Genomic DNA, 24902 nt, shown 5'->3' with positions numbered 1-24902 from the left:
TTTCCGCTTATTTTCAGTAGGTTTAAAGCTGAAAGGTGAAAATGATACTCCCGCGGTAAGTAGGGTTTATAAAAGGACCTTTGTTTGAATTGAGGAAAAAAAATAATTCATATGTTGGAGGGGGAGCGAGTGGGCTAATGTCTACACTTTGCTGAGAATATAAATAAAGCCATTTATTTTCACACAATACATTTCAGGAAAAATTCCACTTTAAAACCAGACTGCAAAGGACCAGTTTATCAGTCATCCATGAGAACACGAGCATCTTTAGTGCTATCCATTAGCCACTTTGCTGACGTCACCAATCTTGTATTCATTTGAGTGAGTTGGGACTCACAACAAGATGGACTTCTTATTGATCGCTTAATGCATGTATCTGTGAGGTGTAGTGGAGACGGAATAACTCGAGTCTGTGACGGGGAATAGAGAACTTGTTTTTCCAAACTCTTATTTTGCCTACAGCAACTTTATTTTGAAATGAACGTAGCTGGTTTTCAGCAGCGTTCTCTTCTCCCCGGGAATCAATTTTCTGCCTCTTTATGTGAGTGCCCGCCTCGTTTCTGTTCTTAAATTCCCCTCCCCATCCATCGCTCCTAATGCTGACCACATCTCAGTTCCGAGCAGCACTTTGCTTGTGGGTGCCGTGGGGTAGTAAGGAGGGGGAGACGTGGACTGGATTACGGCTTGATTTAAAATGGCTGCTCGCTGTGCTCAGCTTAACACTCGTCTTGGGATGTGGTCATGTGCAATCTTGGGAGTTTGTGGCCTAATTAGCGGTTTCGGGGTACCCAAGGCTAAAAAACTCCACTGTTGCTCTCTCATCTTCTCTCAGTTTTAATTTCTGCCACTTTTTTTCTCTCCCTCCATCTCTGCATCTACTGACTGACGCACTTGTAACTACACATGGACAGATTTTCTGCTCTGCTGAGCTTTAACTGAAAGGGCACTTGGAGAGAGCCTATCCTGTGCCAAGGCAAATGCCACATTTTGCAAATTTAAATAAAGTGGTCTGGATTCATACCAAAACTTAATGAGTTGCTTAAGCCATGCTCCACAACCCCACCAAGTTTCAGGAAATGTGGTGTGTTAGTTTTTACGAAGGCTTTCTGACACACGCTAAGACAGTAAAACGCTGAAAACCCACCTCTGCCTTAGCTCTCGACCTGGCAAAGGAAAAATCCGGGCAAAGAATGACTGGATCCGTGTGAATAAGCTGAGAAAATAACGGTTCGGCTCTGTGGAGGCTTCTCCGTGCAGCGTGGAGCAGATGAAAACGTGTGTTTAGTTCAGGTCAAACTTTACCGGAGCAAATCGAAAAGATAATTTGGCTAAAGGTGATGTTTACCTGTGCCAAGAAGGTCTTAGAGATGGCCCACCGGTGTCTGTTTTGCTCTGTTACCTAAATATCTCGCAATAATGGCTGAGTTCGCTCGGAGTTTGCTGGATGTATCTCTTTTAGGGAGTTCATGAACCAAAGAGGAAAGCGCTTATTAAAAGTGGAGACTTTGGGTGATTGTCTGGGGAAGGTCACAAACTTTGGCTATAACCAGCCATTCTACTGCATTCATTACCCAGACACCGAAGTAGTAACAGCAGCCTCGGAAAATGTTTAGGAACTGTGGAGCGATTTAAGGCTTCTTCTGTTTTTTTTTTTTTGGCCTTGCTTCTTTCTAAACTAGTACAAATAATTCTTGCCATTACTTAGAGTAACTGTCCTTTACTTTTCTCTTTCGTTTTGACCAGTGAATCTCCCGTGTTTTTGCACATTTATTATTTCTGTTAATACTGGTGGATTAACAGAAGAGGGCATAAGCCTGTAGGAGGTTGTTATACAAGGGTAAACAATGGATCTCAGTCCCAGGCAGCTTGGATACAAGTGATTCGCAGTGCTGATCTCCGCTGTGCGATTAAAGTCAAAATTCCTCACTGTCATTCATGCTTTTCTCTTTTTCTTCCACAATCTATATTGAAACTTTGACTAGTGTTAGAAACGAGTCTTGTTTTTTTCCCCGTACATTTTGCAACGACTCACACTGACTCTAACTGCCAGACATTTTCTGGTTTTCACACCGTAAAAATGGCACTGCATGACCAAAGGCTTAAAATAGGAGCTCTTACAAAATAATACAAGCTGGTGAAATATAATTCCAGATAACATGTCATCTGGAGTGGGGCACTGTGTGGGTGGAGATCTTTCACCTCCACCTGCAGACTGTGGCTAATGGTCTGCTTAGTCCTGACCTCATACTGTGGGGTCATCCCCGATGCACAGACAGGCAGGTAAGTGAGAGGTTTCTGCTTGTCTCACAACCTCTCTCCCCCTGAGAGGCGGCAGCCTCCTTATGCTTGTTCTGGTTTATCGCTGCACAGTGACCCACAGTCATCTCAGCCTCATACCATTTCATCCATGGAATTAGGACCCCGTGGCAGGCATCTACCAGCGCTCCCTCTGCAGTAAGAGTATGCAGGAATGATTATTTAGTGTTTGCTCTGAGGACCGTCACTAACATAAATGCATATAGCACAGATGGCGTGCCACATTAGCGTATCTATATACTTCAGCCTCAGTGCTTCATCTTCATCGCCATTTACTACTACTACTCCTGAAATGCTAATTATCCCTCAGTGTAATTTTGACTGTGATTTGAATACAATCACTCTCTCTTATATTAAAACGTCCATCACACGCAGCTGCAGGGCATTTATGAGTGCTGAGGTTAGCGTCTGCGTTTCCCAGAGTTGGCTGATATGGAACAGTTGCCCTTGGACAAAGCAGAGTAATGTAGCATCACTAATCAGCGTTTCACTTTGCAGCTCTACAGAGGAGATCTGCGTTCTGCTCAACAGAGTGCTCACCACCCTCTCCTGTTTACAATTAGCAGGAGGCTTCCTTACAGTGATGCAGTGTTGGATTGCTTTCAGTGTGCACTGATACACAGAGGGCAAAACCCAGAGAGAAAACACTTGGTCTTTGTGTGGAAAAAAACAACTTAAATGTGCAGGAAAAACAACCATAAAGTGAAGAGGAAAAGGCTTTTAATCATTCGGTTTATTTATTTTAGTTATGCGCTGCCCTACTCTCTCAAACCTACTCATTATCCAGGCAATCATAAGGCTTGTAATCCTTAGCTAAATGACGTAAATTAGCTGGAAGCGTGTTATAAGAAATCTACATAAAGTATGGTACTTCCAAATTCACAATTCACACTAAATTTATAATAAAAAAGCTAAACTCATTTAAATTGCATAGCTAGATGTATAAATACCCTGGGGCTAGAAATGCTGTCAACCTTTCCAGCACAGTTCTTTACAATACGGCATTTAAGCAACCTTTTTTTTTTTTTTTTTTTTTTTTGGCGCCCAGATTATGTTGCTGGTCAGTTTTTAACACCTACGTTAAATTATACACATGAACCTTTGTAAAGCTTGTCATAATGTTAACAATATTTTTTTCCCCCATTTATCTCCTGTTTTGATGAGGTGAATGCACAAGAATAATGAGCATGTCTCTTCTTGGATATATGCTCTTTTAAAAAATGCTTTATTTTACATCGGCACACAGGAGGTTTAATTCTGTGTATTTCACAATAAAGCATCTATCTGGACTTGATGTTACATGTTACACTCATTAGTTTTTGGTACAATGACTTTTTTATTTGTTTTTTATACAACAAATATTTAAACCACAAAGCAAAAAATTGTAACTGAATTAACTTCAGTAGCCAATGTCAACAAAGCATGAGTTTCTGTCACATCCTTGCATTTAACAATATATTGTCTTTATTACAACACAATATAGATGAATTCAAATTGCAATTTACAGTCAATAAATGACATAAAATGGACACGAATGCGTAAAATTGTAACAGCTTCCCACTAGCATGTTGTTATGAAGCACAGAGGTGAGCTAATTCTTGTGCACTGAGCTGCTTTGGAAATAAACAGGCAGACGTTTCACCGATCTCCTCGCTAGTCGTGTTAGTTGTGTAACGCTCACTTTATTCAAGAGTAGGGAAATGTAACCCAGAGTGAGTTTAATCGGCCTCGAGTGTAAATATGGACTGATTATTTTGGGAATTTTTCATGCTGGGGTTAAAGGTTAAGTTAAGTGTGCGGTGTAAATGCTAAGTTTGCAATGATTCATTGTCTTGCATCATCTTTTACTCACACCACACGCTGTAGCACAGCACATCTGAAATGTGTTTGAAGGTACTGTTCTCAGTATCTCTGTGGCATGCCAACAAGCTTGAGTAATGCTTTTGTAATTAATTTAAAAAAAAAAAGTCTAGTATAGTTGGTTACGTGCTGACCATCCACAGATTCTTTCAGAGTGACCAAAGCATTTGTTGGCTTGCTGGCTTTTGGCCAAATTAAAGGGGAAACTGTTAGAGCTTTTGAATTGTAAGGGAAGCTCTTCCTTGCGGGACAGAATGTATTTCTGTCCCTCTCATTCTTTACACAAGGTCCTGGAGATTATTTTTACAGACTAGGGGATGTTGTACTTACGCAGTGGCCAACACCCAAGAACAGGAAGCCACAGTTTCTATGAAAGCCCACGAGATGGAAGCAGATAGCGCCAAGGGAAAACAATATTTTGGCTGGAGCTCATTCTGGTGGCCAATTAGACCCCAATGCCTGTATGATTTAGCACTTCCTCTACCTGCTTTTATGTGTTTGGGGCTGCTGTGTGGAACACAATGACCTCTGATTAAAGATTGAGCTCAGGCTCTGAGACGGCTGTGGCGCCATTCTTATCAGATGCCTTCTTCTCAGAACTCAGCAAGACCACCTGAAATCAATGCATGTATAGTCTCACACTGACGCAGTGAGACAATGAGCATATTTAGATTTTGATTTGAATATTGTCAGTTTTGTAGAAAGCAATTCATGGCGATGGGAATGTTTCTCGGGCTCGTACCCTCGTTAACAGGCCTATTTTTTTTTTTTTTTAAAACCACATTATACTACAGAGAGAATATTTTTATACCTTTTTTTTAAATTTTCTTTTCAATGTCATGCACCAGGTGAGATTGGTGTAATTGTAATTTTGTTGTGCTGCCATAATGACAGAGGTCTTGGATCTTGAATCGACTTTTGGGCTTCATGTAGGCGTCTAATGGACATTCTCGTTTCAATGCTTCGTGTTTATGTGGGGTTTTAAAAGTTATTGCTTTCTATTATTAGTTCTAAAAGGCAGATGAAACTCTAAACTCTGATCTAAATTACCTGAAAATGTATAATATAGTTAATAATTTGAAGCCTAATATCGCTGAACGATTCCGTAGATAAACATTAGCGGCCCTTTGTCTTTCAAAGCACTTAGTGGGGCACATTGTTTTATGGGCAGAGACGAATGCATTGTTTGTCTTTTCCTCCACCCTCTACTGCAGACGCGGGCTGGAGGCGAAGCTGAGATCTTGAATGTTTGGGTGGAGTGAGGGGTATGAGGTCACGCTGCTAATTGCATAATGAGACGTGTCTGGGTTAAGATAATGCTTCAAAGAAACTGTTATGTAACCTAAAAGCAGCACGGACTTAAATTTAGATGAAAACGTGCAGTTTTCCTTTACGGCCGAGTTTACAGATCTCTTAATTTTATTACTTCTGGAAAAACAGTGTCATTTTCTCAGCCATTAAGCCAATCAAATAAAATCTCCCGCTACTGCTCCTCCTCCTAACCTGTCTGCTCCGCAAACAGGCGAAGTCTCCAGATTTTAGTCACACAACACATGTTTTACTGCAAACACAAAGTGGCTCGCTTCAAGGTAAATGAGATTCCAGTGTCTAGTAGTGGTTGGGCCCTCAGTGTTACCTGTCAATTAGTGTCAGTTCCTTTAACATGTCACAGGATGCTAATGGCTCTTTACAAGAAAGCGGAATAAAAAGTACTCATCTGGCTAGGTTGTGTATAGACTTTTCCTGGGTTTTAATTCTCTTTTTGTAATGATCGGATCAATGTGAAATCATGTACGACACGAGTATTTTGTTTTTTATCGCAGAAAGGGGGTGGTGGAAATTTTTTTGCCAGCTTAGTGACTTTCTTGAAAGGTCTATTGACTTACAAGACTCTCTCTCTTTTTTCCTGCCTACTCTTGTGAAGCTGTGGCTTTCTAGACTGTGACTAAAGGGACAGTAGCAGTAAATTCAGTAGACCAATTAAGGGCCAGTCAGTAACATTAATGTGCATTACTTCCAGTCACTGATCTTCAGTGTATGAGGAACCTTCTTATTTGGCTTGATTCTAAATGATTTAATTTGGCAAGTTACTTTTATAAGAGTGAGTTTATTCCAGTGTCAGCGCTGCCCTCAGAATCGCCGCTCTCCAACAGTAACTTTCCCATGGAAAAGGCAGATTGGCCGGACTTACGGTATGAACGGGCTTTCAAAGAGCCCATTCCTATCATAGTTCCATATTATGGGTTCATCACTTTCTAGCTTGTGATTATTACTTCCCTGGGGATAATGCGTTTGACCTGCACTTCTCTCTCTGGAACATTTGGTTTCAGTCCCGCTAATTGGACGCAGGGAAGCCCCCCGCAGGAGAAAAGCTTTTTCTTGACACAGGTTAACTTCATTGCGTGTTTTTTTTTTTTTTTTTTTTTCTTTTTTTTTTCCCCTTTTCTTGTGATGACCATACTGCTTGATCCTTTTCGGATGAGCCAGCAAGCTTGTTCACATTTTAGAAAAGCTGACTGTTCTGAAGAAGGCAAAGCTTTTAAGAAGTCAAGCTAAACCCAAAGCACTCTGTGTCTAATTCAGTGGCAGAAAACTTGTTTGTGCTTGAGGACTGTACAAGAAATTAATTTGGCCTACAACCTCCATGGCAGATGGATAGCAGCAGAGGAAAGCCTTCGGTAGAGTCTGTTAGAGGCATAGTGGTGACTTTGGCTGTAGTTGTCGAGGATGATATATGAATGCTGATCTTCCAGACTTGGCAAGCAGCTACCATGTCGTACCAACCCAAGAAGCAGTCAGAGGAAAGCGTGTGATTGAAACTGAAAGGACAATCTCTTAATGAAACCTATGTCTTATCATGTCAGTCATCGCTAAATTCTAAAGCAACTGGCCTCCTGTTATTTTAAAAATGGGTCAGTATATGACCTGCAGCATAGATAAAAGGCAACTTCAAAATGAATCTTAAGCACTTGTATATGATGGCTAAGTTGGCCATGGATTAATGACCCGCTGGATCTAATGTTTCATTGGATGTTGTTTTTTTTTTTTTCTTGCTAAAATTCCAAATGATGGCAAAACAATTACTGGCTACAGGATCATATGTAGCCCAAGTCCATTTGCTGTTCTGCTACAATAACCAGGAAATAGTTCTTTTTGTAATGCGATGCACAAATGTCTGCATCACATTACAAATCACATTACCACCACCCAATGAAAGGTTTATGCCACAGCTGTACTAGTAATGAGCAAAATCATTGTTTATGGTTTGGTACGGGTTAGACAATGAGTGTGTGAGCTTATCCATGAATTTTCCAATTTACTGTTTTCCAAATAGCAGCAAAAAAGTAAACCACATTAGTTTTAATTGTCAAATGTTATGCTTGATTCATCTCTTACTTTCCAGAAAAGTCCAGTCTGGTGGCTTAAATTTTGTTATTAAAAATATGAATTGAGTTTAGTGAATTGTGTAATTTTAAGTTAAAAAAAAAAAAAAAGTTTTTCACAAATTGAAAAAAATGTTTTCATGACCCAGCGGGCTGATATTTTGTTTAACACGGTATTTTTCAATTTCAAGTGCTAACTTTTGTAATGTGTCCAAGCATGTCTTGATGCATGCTCAATCATCAAAGTAAGGAAATTCCAAAAAGTTGATATTGTTCATTTTGCAGCATTTTCAGTAGGAAATGCATTTTGTCAAACATCCAAGTTAACTCTTCAGTCTCAGCTGACTTGATTACAAATTTTTCTAGCTTTGGTCTTAAGGCAGGGTTGGTAGGCAGCTCAAACGCCACGTTCAGAATGTGTCTTGTATGACGTTTCATCTTCCCTCACTCATGTTCCAATTAGTGAAGCAGTGCAGTCCATAACAGATTACAGGATGAACCCACCCTAAGCACTGACTAAGTGTGTCTGCTCTTGGAACGGTCTTCAATGTACGTATTTTACTTTCAAGGGTCAGTACTGCAGGCAGAAATGTGTGTGTGGGTGTGTCATGTGTTCCCAAGTTTAACCCATTGTGGGCAGTTTGTATGTGGAGGAAGTGGAAAAGCGGGCTCTGTTATCATAACCTGGAACACCACTGAGCCATTGGTTCAGGTATGTGGATGACACCACAGAGCAGACACGATTCCCACAAAGAGCAGGGCGATATGACCAAAAATATTTATCACGATATACATTTGAAAATTTGCGATAACGATATAACTGACGATATAATTGACACTAGACAAAATGCTTTACAACTCCACAACTTTGTTAGTGCTGTTTTTTATGTGCATTAAAGTTATATAAAAATGTAACCGTGCAAATACAAAAGGCATTTCCAGTGGAAATTGGCCGACATAAAAAAAGAGGTTATACACACACAATACGGTAATATGTTGAAGCACAGTACGTATCACTCCGCGAGCCTCCTGCCTACGATAGCCGTAATGCTCCGACAATCCATTAAGCGGTGCGGGTTCGTAGCTTAGCAAAGTCGTACTAAAACATTTGACAGATTTTCGAGCGCCGTGTACCACATAAAATTGTTTCAAGGTCAGTAAACGTTTTTCAAAAAACACGGTAATAACGACGGTCTGCTAGCATGCTCTACCAAAAATAGTGCTTTGTTGTGTATCTGACGGACAAAAGCCAAACCAGTTCCACACCATTAAAGTTGCAGCATTTTTACAAACCAATTCTGGTTAATCCATTTAATTCAACGATCTCGCCCTTCTCATTCTCTGTCGCCACCATGCTTTTTCCGTCATGTGCGTATGAAAACAAAGGCACTGCGCATGCACGTTTTACCCAGATTCTATCGCAATATTTCATTTTCTTGTCATTGCCCAACATTTTACAGGTATTACTGTGAATGGTATGATATGGTCCAGCCCTATTCCCACAGACACAGCAGTCAGGGAACAGAGTAACATCATATCAAAAAATGCCCTGAATAAATGTGGTTATCCCAGTTGGACATTTGTCAAAGCTGGAAAGGCATCTAAAGAATGCTCCAGGCAATCCAGCAGAGAAGGACAACCGCTGCCTAAGCGAAAACCTTTAGTGTGATCCCTTATGTGTGGGAGTATCGGAACAACTGAGACGCTTTTTCTAAAAACACCACATCTCTGTGGCTTTCAAACCCCAAAACATGCTACACCAAAAATTGGTGCACTCCAAGGATCGGGTCTCCCGACACAAACAGAGTAATACAGTGTACGCGGTTAAGTGCCAGGAGGATTGCCGTGAATTATACATCGGGGAAACCAAACAACCTCTGGCTAAGAGGATGGTGGAGCACAGAAGAGCTACCTTATCAGTCCAGGACTCCGCAGTCTTATTACACCTAATGTCCAGTGGCCACTCTTTCAGTATTGAGGATGTAGATATCCTGGATAGGGAGGATCACTGGTTTGAGCAGGGAGTCAAGGAAGCCATTAACTGAGGAGGGGGCCTAAGGGTACATCTTTTACCATCTTACAATGCTGTGATTGCAACTATTTCCTAACATTCTGTGAATGGCACTCTGGGCCATTGATCAGTGGTCATGACAATTTGCATATTAATGATCATAAAATTGAATTCAGCTCATTGTTAGTCAGTGGTGCTAGTTTTTGGTCGTTATGTTAAAGTACTGTTTAGAAGGTTGGAGAAACCTGCAGTCACCTGAAACTGAGTAAGTCATTTGAATGAGTGATGAAATATTTCTCTCACAGAGGGGAAAAAAATGTTTACTGTGTCTGTTAGTTGAATATTTTCAAATGCTTTCTAGGGGGTAGCAGCACAATTTAACTTTGTCTTATCTGCTAAAATGCATTTCTACAGTTAATTAGATCATTTTAAGACTGTAAGTTGTTACTTTTACAGTGTTATTGTTAAAATGTAAATCTATTTAACATGGAAACCAAGTATAGAGTTGAATGAATTATTTATGTGGGCACATACACAATTGAATTTGGTTTATTTCATAATAAAGCTTCTATTACAAGTAAATGTTACATTTCACATTACTTTTATACTTTTTAAAACACTGCATATATTGAACTTACAGAAATCTAATAGCTGTGAACGTATCATGAGAAGGAACCAAACCTGGTATGATTTAATCTGTAATAAAAAATGTAATTGCTTGCTTGCTTAATTTACTTTTATTTGCTTTTTGATTACTTTTTTCTTCCTTTTGACAAGCTTGAAAAAAAAAAATCCTCCTCTGTAGCGTCTGAAGAATCTTAACATTTGAACATTTAAAATTCAGATTAAAATAACGCAGCCCTGTGATGTTCAATTACCAGTTGCAAATGTTGTTGTTGCACTAATCTGTTATAAAACGACTCAACTTTTATATTAGTTTTTTACATGGAGATCTTCAGAGTCTGCATGTACCAACATGTACAACTATCACCTGCATTAAATACGGTGCATGTAAATAGGGCTGTTCGATATAACGATATATATTGGATGACGATATAAAAACGTCTATCGTTTCATTTTATGCTATCGTTTGTTTTGTGGTGTCGTAAAATAAACTGTTTACGGCAATATTTTTTTTTTCATCGTTTTGATGGTCACTGTATTAATTTCTTAAAGTTCTTTCTTTGTCTTATATTAAATATAACCACACTATGGACGGACAAGCGCCTGTTTATATGGGTTGTCGTTAGTAACAATGACGGTAAAACCATCGCGTGGCTCCGCTGTCCGCTTGTTTGTTTTCCACATAAACCTTAAACTTTGAAAGAAAATGGCGACCGTTACAACTTATGTCTAAAAATGTCTCGTTTCATGCATCGGTTAAAACACTCGAATCCAGGTAAAGGATGCCCAGCTGGAAAAACTTCACTCAAGTCGAGCTGCCCGAGATTCACAGAATTGACAGAAAATGTTACATTTTTGTGATTTATATCGTTGTCAGGACGATAAATGTCTTATATCGCGATATGAGATTTTTGTCATATCGCACAGCCCTACATATAAACGCAAAATAAAAATCTGGTGATCATTTGTGAAAATGTAAACTAAAGTTTAAAGATGCATGCTTTGTTGGTGATTCTTTTTTCCCCCTTCTTCCTGGAGGCCCAATTGTTGCCATATTGTATTAGCTTTCTGAGGCTTTAATTCTCCTAGTTGAGCCAGTGCCACTACAGTACTGTGAACAGAGACATTTTTGGTGTACTTGCTTTCCTCTACCTCTTTGTTCATCACAGAATTGACAAGGTCAAGCAAATGCACATTTAATTTGGTGAAGTGTAACTGAAGACTCACTCATGCTTCACCCTCTACATACCCCCACAGTGACCCCCAGACGCCTTTTTTTTTTTTTTTCATTCTCGCCAACTGCACTGATATACAAGTACTAGATCTCACTAAGAAGTGGATATTGGTTGAGAACGCTGAGAAAAATGTTTTAAAAGTGGGTAGGCCGACTGCAATTATTTTCTTGTTTTGCAATTCCTGGGTTGACTGTTCTTATTCACGTATTTCTTCACTTTTCTTTGAAGCATCCCGACGTCCACTGAGGGCATTATGGTTTGTACCTTCATGGTTCACTGATAATTGAGTCGTCTTATGCAGATTAGCCAGTAAAGGATTCTGAAAAGAAACTCCTTTTGAGAGTACAGGAAATAGAAATCTTAATTGTTGCAACTAATGATTCACTTTCATAAACACCTTTCCAGTTACCTGAAAGTTTCCATTATATGTCTGGGTAAGACATCTGTGGACGTATTGAAACTTCTAAGAGTACCAATTTTTATTCATTACATTTCTCTTGTTGAACACCAGCAAAAAGGACTCTGTCTCCGCTTGAAATGTTGTTTCACTGTGGTATAACATTGGTAGTTTTGGCAGCATGACCCCATTTAGACTGGAACAGTCAGTCACCAAAATTGGCTGCCCCAGTTTTGCCAGAATGAGTTTCCTCACTTTGATTGTAGTTGCATGCTGTCTGATACAGTTTCAAATGTATTCAGACTCATTTGCAATCAGAGCTTTATGGTAGATCTTCCCCTCTGTTCTTTCTTTCAAAGAAGCCTCTTGTGTTTTACAATGATACCAAAATCCCACATTGCATAGAAAATAAAGGTGTTAGGCCGAGCCCCACTGTAGCAAATCCAAGAAATGACAATGAACTGCAGACCGTTCCTGGCAGCTTATAGTTGGTGCAGTGGGAGTTTGTATCTTAATTGCTAAACACTCACAATCAGCATCATTCAGTAAACTGAATTGCTTTGTTTTCTTGTTTTTGTTTTTTGCCCCCCACCCTTCCCTCAGTTGTTTCAGCTTTTGCTCTGAACTCGCTCTCTCTTTCCTTCATCACATCACATCCCAGCCATTAGGTCACAGAGCTGCCAGGAAGCATGTAAGGAGATCTGCCTGACACAGGGAAAGTGGAACAAAGGGATAAAGTCTGTCGGTTTGTTTTATGCAAAGGAGCTCCGGCTTAGCAGTTTACTGAAGATAGGACTGTAAAATGCACGTAGTGTGACAGACTAGTGCTTTTTACTTGCCGTGCCTAAAAGTTCATTTTTAATATAGAAACCCTTAAATGCTCTACATCCTCAGCGAGGGCCCCATCCAGGCTTCAAAAGCTATGTATAATTAGATTAACCTCACTGTGAATCAGTATCTTAATTTGAAGGTTAAAAAACAAACAAACATGTGTGTATATATACATGAGCTGTGCTGATGACACCATTCTGTAAATGGCAATATTGAGCAAGTCCATTGGCTGGTCCATAACCTTTTAGGTATTTGGTAATGATATACTTTGTTTTAGCTTCAGTTAGTTTAATATGTTGCCAAAATAATCTAGTTTAACGTGTACACCATGTGCACGATTTTACTGTGTTGGGTCTAATCTCACACAGTACGATATTGCATTAAACAACGTTAATGTTACCACGCCATTATTTTGTGAGGACACAAGAAAAAAAAAGAAATCATCCTTGGCAGCCGTTGTCTGATTAGCGACTCAGTCTGTTCCTTTGGCTTGTCTGAACATCATACAAGCCGTGAGCTCATCGCTTGTCTAACCTGGACATTTGATACTCCTGAGTGCTGCAGCATGTGCGGCTCCACCCTCTGGAGTGTTATCAGCATATTGAAACTGACAGCAGGAGCGTTGTTCGAAATGTTATCCGATGCGCCTGCATTCACTGAACAGATTAGGCAGCACACACATAGGATGATCTTCTTTTGCGCTTCTCCATCTATACAACCGCTGTGACCCTCCTTACTGCTGACACTGTGCCTTCTATCTTCTGGCCATGTTTTGTTGTCAGTGGTACTCATGCATATGGACTGATCGGCGTAGATTTTTGCAAGTGCTAGTGTGCCAATTCTGGGAGGTCTGCCAGCCGGCATACAGCATGCGTGCTTTCACTGCAGGGGACAAAACGGAAATGACAAGGCAATCGCCATTCTGTCAGCATTGCCATGGTAGCACAGGCACGGCTGTTTATCCCAAGGTTAATGGGATGACGCCTGGAACTGAAAGTGCCAGATTGAGAGAAACATGTGCCTGTTTTACTTAAAAACAAGTAGATAGCAGAGAGCAGAGTCACATCACACAGAGCTAAGCCCGGAACAGCTCGGATTAACAAAAATGAGCGAAGAATGTTATAGGCCTCACCCATCTTAATTCTAGCGAAGATTGTAAGTAGCCCGATGAAGGCTTGATTACATAAAATCCATATTTAGAGGTGATGTTTTAGCAGTAAGCCTGCATTTTAACCCATCAGAAAAAAAATGTCGGCATATAGACATTTTAGCATTAAACCTGCAGGAATAAAAATAGTTTTACCTTGGTGAGGCTTTTTCAGCATGTTTCGAGCTGATTGCTGTTCGGCTATTTATTCTTTCTTGTCAGAGGTTTTATTTGCTGCTGTGTGCATTGAATTTTCTGAACCAAGATTACACCTTATAATAACCTATAATCATTAGTTAATTGTTAAGCAGTTATTGCATACAATATGCCCCCTAAGAATGCAGTGTGTTGCAAGTCCCTCAAAGACACCAAACTGCATAAATGAGCCACTTGTCACTCATCACCATCCCTTTTCTTGCAAAGAATTAGAAATAGCTGACTAAAAAAAACATTTTTTTTGATGATTTAGCTGCTACTTTCTTTCTTTCTTTCTTTTTTTTAACCATATGATCACATTTGTGAGCTTTTGTTTTGATACCACTGGGTATTTATTAATTTAGTATCAGTGCAGCATCTGAGCAGCGTCTAGCTTATTCTGTACAACTGAAGAACTTGATATTTCTAACTTGCAACTGGTCTCGAAAAGTCACACAACCATGCTTCTAATCACGCCTGCAGTTACCAGCTGAACTGCCATTTAGTTTCATTCTTTCCCCCTTCTTGAATCCCACGGCGAACTGTAAATGTGAGCGGTGATTCATAGCTGTTGAACCGTGCTGTGATTTTCCGTTTAAGCTGGAGATATTCCTGAGATAGGAGCTTTTACATAAGCGCAAGTCATTTATTTTTGTTTGTCAAATATATGCTCATAAAATCCAGCATACTCATTGAACTACCTGACGGCACAAAAGATTTTCAGTAGAATAAATGTGACATGTAGCATATTGCAGGAGCTCTTCTCACAGAGCCACGTACTCAGTGTAGTTGAAAATACCTATAGTGTGTAATGTTTCAGATAAATCATTTCACCGCATTTTGGAACCAGTACCTTTTTTTAAATTTCTTCACCTCAGCCTTATAGAGAGGCAAGGCTGCAATGAGAAAGGCTTAACCGCTAGGATTATAGTCATTCTGATGGATGGTGATGAGACAGATTAATCGACTGCTGTGTAACCCGCACTTATCTGATTTTAGCACTGCTCCTCCCTTTCTCTTCTTGAAAGGCTGAATTATTTCTCTTGCAGTAAATGGGATGTAATGTTTGTTTCACTGGAAAATTAGCAAAAGATTACACAGTTTTACGCTTCAAATGAAAGAAACCTGTGAAACAACAGTCAATCCAATGTGCTAGTTTAATAACATTTACACCTGAACTTTATGACTGCATATCATATTGCTTACCAACAATAATTCAAAGTTGTTTTTATATTCTGTGACTTACTCATTTTGAAATATGTTATCAAGATCTGTGAAGCCTTGTGGATCTCAGTAACATCTGAAATTTGTTGTCGTTTGAAACGATTCACTAAAGGGGGAGAACGGGAAAGCAAGAGAATGAGGGTTGAAATTGCCCACTGCAGAACCAGAGCAGTTTTTAGGGTGATGGATTTTTTATTTATTTATTTTTTATCTGTAGCTTTGCTAGCCCCCATAGCTCGCTTTTTATCAGTTAGGGAAATGGTAAGCATTCAGAGCAGTTGGAGACATTTCAGACCGCTGTGCCAAAGAAAACATACATTTTCTGCAAACACAAATGAGACTGAAGCAAGTCGTAGCAAACTGTACGACTACCTCAGATGTGTACTTGTGTAATTGTGTGTGTAATGTGTAATTTTATCAGCAACATTGGTAACCAAACAAATTTTCAATCTGAAAACCATTTATAATTACACCTCTGCAGACAACCACAGTTGATTTTAAAATCAAACAGCCAAGCTGTGATTGAACTGTAGATTTTCAGCTTTAACTTAAGAGGTTTAAACAAAATATTGCTGTAAACTATTTAGAAATTGCATGGTACAATTTTCATACATTTCCATTTCCGGCAGCTTAAATGGACAAAATTACACCTTTTAAATGTAGGAATTGTTTTTAATACTTGGATGAAAATTCTCAGCTTTCAGTGACTGTCAGTGAACCTCCTTGAGATGCTCTGTTAGGCTTTCACTGCAGTCACCTTCAGTTGATGGTTGTTTGAACATCTCTCTGCCTTCAACTTGTCTTCACTAACTGAAAAGCGAGCTCTGTTGGGTTGACATCACGTGACTGACTTGGCTGCTGAAGAATATCATGACTTTTTTTTATGCAGTGTCCTTTGGGTCTTATCCATTTACCCTGTGAAGCTCTGTCCAATCAGTTTTTGTAGCTTTTGGATGAATCTGAGCAGAGAGCATAGCCCTGTACACTTCAGAATTCATCCTTCTACTTCTGTTAACAGACTGGTTTTGTTGGCAGTCATGCATGCCAGTGCCATAACATTGCCTCCAATATGATTGACAGATTGATGTGTTATGCTTTCAATCATGAGCTGTTCTTTTGCTTCTTTTCTCTTCCTATCATTCTGAGTTGTCTAAGTCTAATCTGTCCTTCCTGTTCTTGAGTGTAACCAGTGGTTTGCACCTTCTTGGAAGTGATTGTTAGAATTTTGAACGAGATTACCTAATGAAAGGTTGTCTTGATTTAGATTGAGTTAGATGGATTTTCTTTAACCAGTGAAATAATTTCTTGATTCTAAGCATTAGGGTTGTTTTTTTTGTTTTGTTTCATTTTTTTTTAAATGAAGCAATATGAGAATCCAACTGCTTAGTGATCCCGAGGATGTTTTTGCTGTGGCTGCTGTATAAAATCACTTTGAATTGCTAGATATTTGGTGGTTTGCCTTAGTAACAAGCAGCTTTTTACGTTATAGGAAGCAGTTGTTTTATTGTTGATGGGGAATTTAATAGATTACAGAACTTTCATTTAAAAATTTGCTTTTTAAAAAGATTGGTCTCGATACACTTTCCATTTAGATAGCAAGGTAGTAACTACCTTAAAATACAAGTTAAACATGATAAGGGAAAAATGTACATTTTTATATAAAGGCTTAACAAACTTCTGTGCACGTAACATTGTATTGCATCATGGTCGACATTTGCTCCCATTTTATGCAAATCCTTTCGGGATTTATGTTTGGCAAGCAGCTTTCACTTGCTTCATAGTATTACTGGTTTTTCATAATGGAGTCCTCTTTCATTTTATGAAATATTAGACTTGATATTGGTACAAATATATTGGTGAGTCTACAATCATGACTGATAAATATAATCCCGCTCTATAGATGTACTCATTAGTTAGAAATGTAGCTCCAATCCATTTAAATATTTCACTATTATTCAGACCTTATTATTCTATACTCTTGTAGGTGGTCTTGTGAATTTGGTGGACAAATCAAAGATATTTCCTTGATTTTAGTGCACTTTTAAGAACCTGGCCCTTTTTATTTGAGCGATTAATAAAGCAACTTCTCTCTGGATCTGCACACACTTCAAGTGCATATTTGTCCTCTGGTCGATATGTTAAAACACTGATTATTTCCAAATAATCTTAAATGTCACACTATCATTTTAAGAGACTTGAGCGCAGCCAATGAGGCTGTGCTCAAGGTATTTCAATGCAGCAAGCCCTAAAGCCACCCTTGATTCGGCGTCTTCTCATGAAGGGGAGTTCTTATATCTTTTTCATAAGCCTGTAGCAAAGTTGCCCTATGTCTGTGGGGAATGGGATCATGAATATTGTGTTAACCCAGAAAAGTTAAAATCCATGCATGCTTCCTTGTTCCCTTGATCCCCTCAGCTTTTGTTGTTGCATTGGCCAATTGTACCCGAGAAGAGATCAAGGGGACCCCTGTCGGTTGTGGATTATTCCTTTGTAGCGCCGCCACTGTAGGGGATAGAGGATTAGAAAAGTGCAGACAGTGGATGATGATGTTACAGGAAGTTCGTTTTCAGCACACACAGCAGATTAATGGTTAATCTGAAGTATTTTCTGTTGAATATGTTTAAATATTTGTTGTAGGTTCCCCCCCCTATTTTCTTCTATATTTTGCTTTGTTTTAAGGATGGAAGGAGAGATGGGTGCCCATCAATTCTGTGCCCACTGTAGGCTCAATTTCAATTAGTGCAGCACGATGGGATTATGCTTCCTATGGATATGCATATCATATACATAGACAATTAAGACTGGAATTGCCTTTACCCAGATGATGAATTTTCATAATGTTTACATGTTTTCCCTGCAGTGGGAGGGTGGGGTGCGAACAGATTTAGAAGGCACTGCAGCTCAGTGAATATAGCACAGAACTCTTATTGCTGCTGTTCCAGTAATATTGTCAGGGTTTCTATGTGTGTGTCAGAGCCAGTATGCTTAGACAGATGTGATTTCTAGGGGCTAGTGTGCATTGTGCATAATCATCATACATCTTGTGTCTTTTATTTCTGCAGGAAGCCATGGACCTCGAGGCTGGGCAGCCTTATACCCAGAATGTGCCGGAAACAACCAATCACCTGTGGACATTGCAGATGAACAAGCTCAGATTTCTCAGGAGTACCTGAAGCTGGAGCTTGACAAGTTCAACACAGAGTCCTCCAACCAGACCACGATGAAGAACACTGGAAAGACAGGTTTGCAGTAGAGAATTTGTTTATCCCTCATTCGAAAAGCAGTGCAGCAGCAATACCAATCATCTTTAATTTCCACGACTGCTATTTTGAGACATGACATGTGATGGTTACACAGTCAGGGAAAAAACGATTTGAACCCCAGCTGATTTTGTAAGTTTGCCCACTAACAAAGAAATGATCAGTCTATGATTTCAGATGTGGGTTTATTTAAACAATAACCATAAAATCCAGAAAAATGCATTTCAGAAAGGTTATAAATTAATTTGCATTTGCATGAATGAAATAAGTATTTGCAAAACATGCTTTAGTACTTGGTGGAAAAACAATTGTTGGTAATCACAGAGGTCAGACCAGTCTTATAGTTGGTCACAAGTCTTGCACACATCTCGGGGGGATTTTGTCCCACTCCTCTTTGCAGATCCTCTCCAGGTCATTAATGTTTTGTGGCGTGTTTGACAACTCGAACCGTCAGCCCCCTCCACAGATTTTTGATGGGGCAATCGTGGCTCAAGAGTTGGCAGTTTGTCTTGTAATCGGAAGGTTGCCGGTTCGAGTCCCAGCTCCGACAGTCTTGGTTGTTGTGGCAAGACACTTCACCCGTTGCCTACTGGTGGTGGTCAGAGGGCCCGGTGGCGCCAGTGTCCGGCAGCCTTGCCTCTGTCATTGCGCCCCAGGGTGGCGGTGGCTACAATGTAGCTTGCCATCACCAGTGTGTGAATGTGTCTGTGAATGGGTGGATGACTGAATGTAGTGTAAAGCGCTTTGGGGTCCATGGGGACTAAGTAAAGCGCTGTACAAATACAGGCCATTTACCATTTACCATATTAAGGTCTGGGGACTGACTTGGCCACTACAAGACCTTAATATGCTTCTTCTTGAGCCAATCTTTTATTGCCTTGGCCATGTGTCACTGTCATGGTGGAATACTGACCCACGACCCATTTACAATGCCTTGGCTGAGGGAAGGAGGTTCTCACTCAAGAGCTGACATGGCCCCATCCATTCTCTCTTTGATGTGGTGCAGTTGTCCTGTCCCCTTGGCAGAAAAACACCCCCAAAGCACAATGTTTCCACCTCCGTGTTCGACGGTGGGTACTGTGTTCTTGGAGTCATATGCAGCTTTCTTCCTCCTCCAAACACAGCAAGTTGAGTTGAGGCCAAAATAGCTCGATTTTGGTCTCATCTGACCACAACAATTTCACCCAGTCCTCCTCTGAATGATCAAGATGTTCAGTGGAAAACTTCAAACAGGCTTGTACACGTGCTTTGTTGAGCAGGGGGACTGTGCGGGCACTGCACGATTTCAGTCCTTCTCGGCGTAGTGTGTTGGTGACTATGGTCCCAGCAACCTTGAGCCCATTCCAGCCTTGCGTTGGTTCACAATCTTGTCCCTGACATGCTTGGAATGCTCTCTGGCCTTGGCCATGGTGCAGAGTTTGGAATCTAGATAGAATGATTGCTTCTATGGACTGCTGTCTTTTATACAGGTAACGAGTTGCGAAGGTTCCCAATGTCAGCTCGTTACCTGTACAAAATACACCTGGGAGCCATAAATCTTGCTGATTGATCAAATACTTATTTTGTTCAACTTTTTGAAATGCATTTATCTGAATTTTTTTTTTGGGGGGGGGTATTGTTCCTGTCGCTCACTGTTCAAATAAACCTTCCATTGAAATTCTAGACTGACCTACAAAATCAGCTGGAGTTGAAATAATTGAATCCCTAACTATATACAGTGGCTTGCAGATTTTGGTACCCTTGGTTAAAATTTCTCTTCCCGTGAATACACAAAGTGAGTAATAGATGACCTGATTTTCAAACCAGATACATTTCTTTGATAATTTGAGCAGGATTATTTACCGTAATTGTCGGGCTATAAGCCGCTACTTTTTGCACAAGCTTTGGACCCTGCGGCTTTTAGTCAGGTGCGGTTTTTCTATGGATTGTCCATGATTTTTGTCATATCGTAAGACGATTTGTTTTGTTTGTTCCGCTGTTGTACGGCACTACGTTGCCTGGCGGAAGGGCATGTGATCAGACACACAGTATCGGGGTTCAAGAGTAGTATGTTGGTCACGTGTCCATCCGCCAGGCAACATAGTGCCGTACAAGTAGCGTGAAAAACAAACTTCAAAGTAGCGCTACACGTTCAGCCGGAGGCGTGGATGACAAGCGGCGATAAACTTGCGAAAAGCAAGTTATGCTCAACTCCACCGGTGGAATCTGACAGCGTGGAAAAGTGTGAAAACATCCACGATCACCAACGGATTTTGAAGGGCTGGACTGCTGCATGATGGAAAGGAGGACACCGCCACGGCCCTTCAGAGGGTGTTCGACTCTGACACTGACAACGAGGATTTCTTTGGTTTTGAAAGTGACAACGAAGGAAAGAAGCGGAGAGTGGATGACGAAGCCATCCTGACCCTGTTCGTATCCGACACTGGAGGAGAGGACTTTGGTGGTTTTAGTGCGCAGGAAGATGGTGGTGAATGACTGACTTTTCTTCTTGTTAAAGCCGTGTCACTGCACCTGAGCCTAAAAGGTAGTCTGAATCTATTTTTCTGGTGTGCTGTAGGTTATTGTTATGTACTGCATTTGTTACTCATTTATAAATCACAGTACATGTTTCGTACTTGTAATTACCGCTACTTGTACATATACCTAAAAAGTTATGCAAACTTGTTTTTCAAAATATTAATAAAAGTGATGTCTCCAAACAGCCATCTCTTTCCTGACAATTCCCTTTGTGCATATTCTCTTACATATGATAAGTCAACATTGAAACACCTGTGGCTTTTGGTCAGGTGCGGCTAATGTATGTACAAAACAGGATTTTCCCCTGATTTTAGCTTGTGCGGCTAATATTCAGGTGCGCTTTGTAGTCCGGGAAATACGGTAATGATTTCCATCATCTATTGTTCAAAATAGAGGAGAAACATGAACCTGAAGCATGAGACTGAGCATGGTCAGCTCTTAGTAACACCCCTTCTGGCAAGTATCGTAGTTTGTAAACACATTTTTCAGCCAGCTTAGAGTCTTTCATTTTAGGTGTGCTTTTTCAACCCTTTTCTTTACAAAAGTTCTGTGAGAGTCTTTGACCGTCTTTTCTTTTGTGATCCACAGTTGGGGTGGCTGTCAGGGCCTGTGCTTCTTGAGATACTCCACTGCGGATTTTAAAGTGTGTTTAGGATCATTATCCTGTTGTAGAAGCCATCCTCTTTCCTACTACAGCATCTATACAGATGGTCTCATGTTTGCTTGCAGAATTTGCTGGTATTTCATTGAATCCATTCTTCTCTCTACCACCGAAATGTTTCCCGTGCCACTGGCTGAAACACAAGCCAAAAGTATGATCGATCTATCCCCTTGCTTAGCAGTTGCTACTGTAGTGCATTTTTTTATGAAATCCTGCACAAAACAGCTTTGCTTATTGCAGCCTCAAAAAGATTTTTTTTTTCTTTGCTTTTAGCTGTTTAGCTGTTTATTTGCAGATTTCCAAAGCTGACTTTTCTGATAATGATGCATGAAAGTTTATTTTTCCCACCTGACATTTCCATAAAGCTCACATTCTTATAGCAGTTCTTTGGGGGGGGGGGGAGTTTTCTGAACTTATATTGACCCTACGGTTCCTGTTCACTGCTATTTCTTAATTATATCATGAACTGAGGAAGTGGCTACATGAAAACCCTTTGTTTCTTTCCTTCTCCTGCTTTGTGGAGGATTTTAGCTTTTAGCATACTAAAACGCTGCTTGGAGGAGCCAATTGCTTCTGATTGTTGGGACAAGGTTTGAAGAGTCGCTGTATAGTTAAAGCTTTGATATTTAAATCACCTGGCCTTTCCTAAGGATGATTGTGAAAAAGCCAAATCCCTAAAAAGCTAATTTATCTCCGAGACCTTGATAAAAGATATCGGAGAGCTCAAATCTCTCAGGGTGTAGAGACGGTTATGTGGGGCTCTATTTTTTTCTCTCTCCTGTGCTTAAAAAAATGCAAATTATCTTTTACTTTACAGTATGTGGAAATCATTCATCTTCTACTCACTTAGCTCTTTGCAGTAATGGGAATTACTGACCAGGGAAACCCAGAGTTTTCCATACTACGGTTATATTATACAACATGACTTAAGATTGCTTTAATGTGTTTTATCTGTAGTTGTTTATGACCATTGGGAGTAATGCTACTCTCATACAGCAGGAAAATCCTCATCTGGAAATATGGGACTCTGATTTGCAGGATCATTGTAATCATGTAGCTTCACTTTGCATGTAATCACTAGATTAGTCAAAATGTGGTCATTATGTTTGGAAACTGCTTTAAAATATAATTTCACTGATGTGATGCAAGACTGAAGTTATCCAATATGATATCAAAATGTAAATCTTTAAGTGATTAAAAAAAATTGCATATGAACATGTTAAACACAGGAATTTAAGCACGTGGATTTCAGAGATTTTATACTTGAAATGTCAAATTTCAAACCACAGCAGCACAAACACTGAAATTACGCGCAGTAGTATCTGCCAAGATTTCTGTACATCTATCAGTGGATCCAGAGATTTCTTTGTTATTGGCTCTACTGTCCTCCTCTGCTCTGCTCATTCTCTTTGTGTTCAGTGCCTTGTTTACAGATGCATTTTGAAGTTTACTTGTTGACTGCTACTTCAAACCGTGAACTTAATTTTTTTTTTTATCCCCCCACTGAGCAAATCCGTGGACCACTGGTGTGAAAACCTTGACCCTAATTGATATCTGTGCTTTTGGCACGGTTTCTCTCTGCGAGTAATGTCATCCTTTGCATTTGATCATAATGAGAGTTTTTAGCCTCCATGACAACCAAGGCCACTGACACAGCCGAGCAGTGCTGCGGGGTGCTTATTTACAAAAATGGAACTAACACGGCTGGGTGCAATTTTTGGACGTTTACAGTACAAAGGGTATTTTGCATTGTTAAAGCACTGTCCAAATCAGGAACATGAAACTATACTGCCACAGAATATTACAGTGCAAAAGCTAGTTAGATGAGGTCTACTTAATTTTATTTTATTTTTTAGCAAATTCATGTCATTGTCTCATGAAATGTGATTTAATCAGTTTCACTTGAATGGAGGTTTTTGGATTTTTAGTGAGAGGACAGGTTGACTTGACTGATGAATTACTGAAAATATTACATTTCCAAGATGAAATATAGATATAGTACTATGCCGGTATCTAAAGCCACTCATTTCTTTATATTTTGTTTTCAAGGCACCACACTCTTGTATTATTTATTTATTTTTTAAAATAGTCTCATCAATAGACTTTCTGAAGGTCTTTGAAAAGATAGTCAAGTTCCAAAGAAAAAGTTTCACTCATTTTCAGTAGAGTCCTTGTTCCTGACCATATTAAGAGGACTGTGGTTTTTTTCTTGTTTTTTTTTGTTTGTTAAGCCACTTAACAGTGACCCATGAAGCACTCAAACATAAAACCCCCCACCTGACTCAATGGATGAACAAGTGTTGTGTTTACACATAACAGAAAACTTAGCAAAGAACCAATTTTAAATTATATCTTCTCTTCGTTACTGTTTTTTGTCTCATAAATTGTATTTACATTTACCACATTTTTGAATAATTGCTGCACCAATTTCCTATTAATCCAAATTTAAAGAAATGAAGAGCAGCTCAAGACTTTTGAATAGCACTGTACATGATTTTTCTTTTGAAATGTGTGAAAATCAGATTTGTATGGATGGAGGTATAGATTTCTTTCAACCCTAAAATATATATATATAGAGAGAGGGATAAATAAATAAAAGAGAAGCTCAGAACATGTTTAAAATCAGTGTGTAAACTTTTATTAGCTTCTCAGAGGCCTTGAAATCATCACTTGAAATATTTTCACAGGGTGAGGTTGTTAATACTTTATTGATCCAACTATTCAACAAAGCTGTGCATGAAGATTACTTTTTGGCCTTCACATTCATCATCTTTTGTTTTCCACATCATTACTTGTTGCATCCTTGATTTGATGTTTACTTGGTCTAGCTCAGTCAACAGAATAGCAGGAATACAATCTTTTGTTCTTTTGATGGTTCTCAATTCAGCCTATGCCTGAGATGACAAAGTTTATCAAGTGCATTGATTGTAATGGTGCTGTGGGTCTTGGTTTCTTGTTATTGCCACTAACTCATCTTAATAAGTAGAGCGGTCCTTTATTCCTGACCTGTGTCAAATGTTAGTATGTTTTGTATCCCTTCTCCGCTTGGCTGCAATATGACATTTCTTTTTGCCTGTTAGATTATCACAGTTTTTATTCGAGGCTCTTCAGTTTTCAAGGTCTGCTTCAAAAGACTAAAGCAGGAGGTAGCATTATTGTCAAATCATTAGTCTCAGTGGTATGACCTTCAGTCAAAAGTGCATTACCATATGGCCATTTTGTGTGAATAAGTGATGTTTAA

The 24902-nt window shown here is 39.6% G+C and overlaps 1 protein-coding gene across 1 annotated transcript in view; it reads left to right on the top strand.

The window, feature by feature from the left end:
• The window catches only part of LOC102203672 (protein tyrosine phosphatase receptor type G), a 109475-nt gene that overhangs the window by 36187 nt on the left and 48386 nt on the right, over nt 1-24902 (top strand). The window contains exon 3 of the mRNA XM_005724486.2: nt 18286-18465. Within this exon, the coding sequence (XP_005724543.1) occupies nt 18286-18465 (180 nt within the window). The remainder of the gene's footprint in view (nt 1-18285; nt 18466-24902) is intronic.

This window comes from Pundamilia nyererei, unplaced genomic scaffold (genome assembly GCF_000239375.1).
Source record: "Pundamilia nyererei isolate P.nyererei 1_Seehausen unplaced genomic scaffold, PunNye1.0 scaffold00012, whole genome shotgun sequence".
Classification (NCBI taxonomy): Eukaryota; Metazoa; Chordata; class Actinopteri; order Cichliformes; family Cichlidae; genus Pundamilia; species Pundamilia nyererei.
This window is presented reverse-complemented; position numbering and strand designations above follow the sequence as displayed.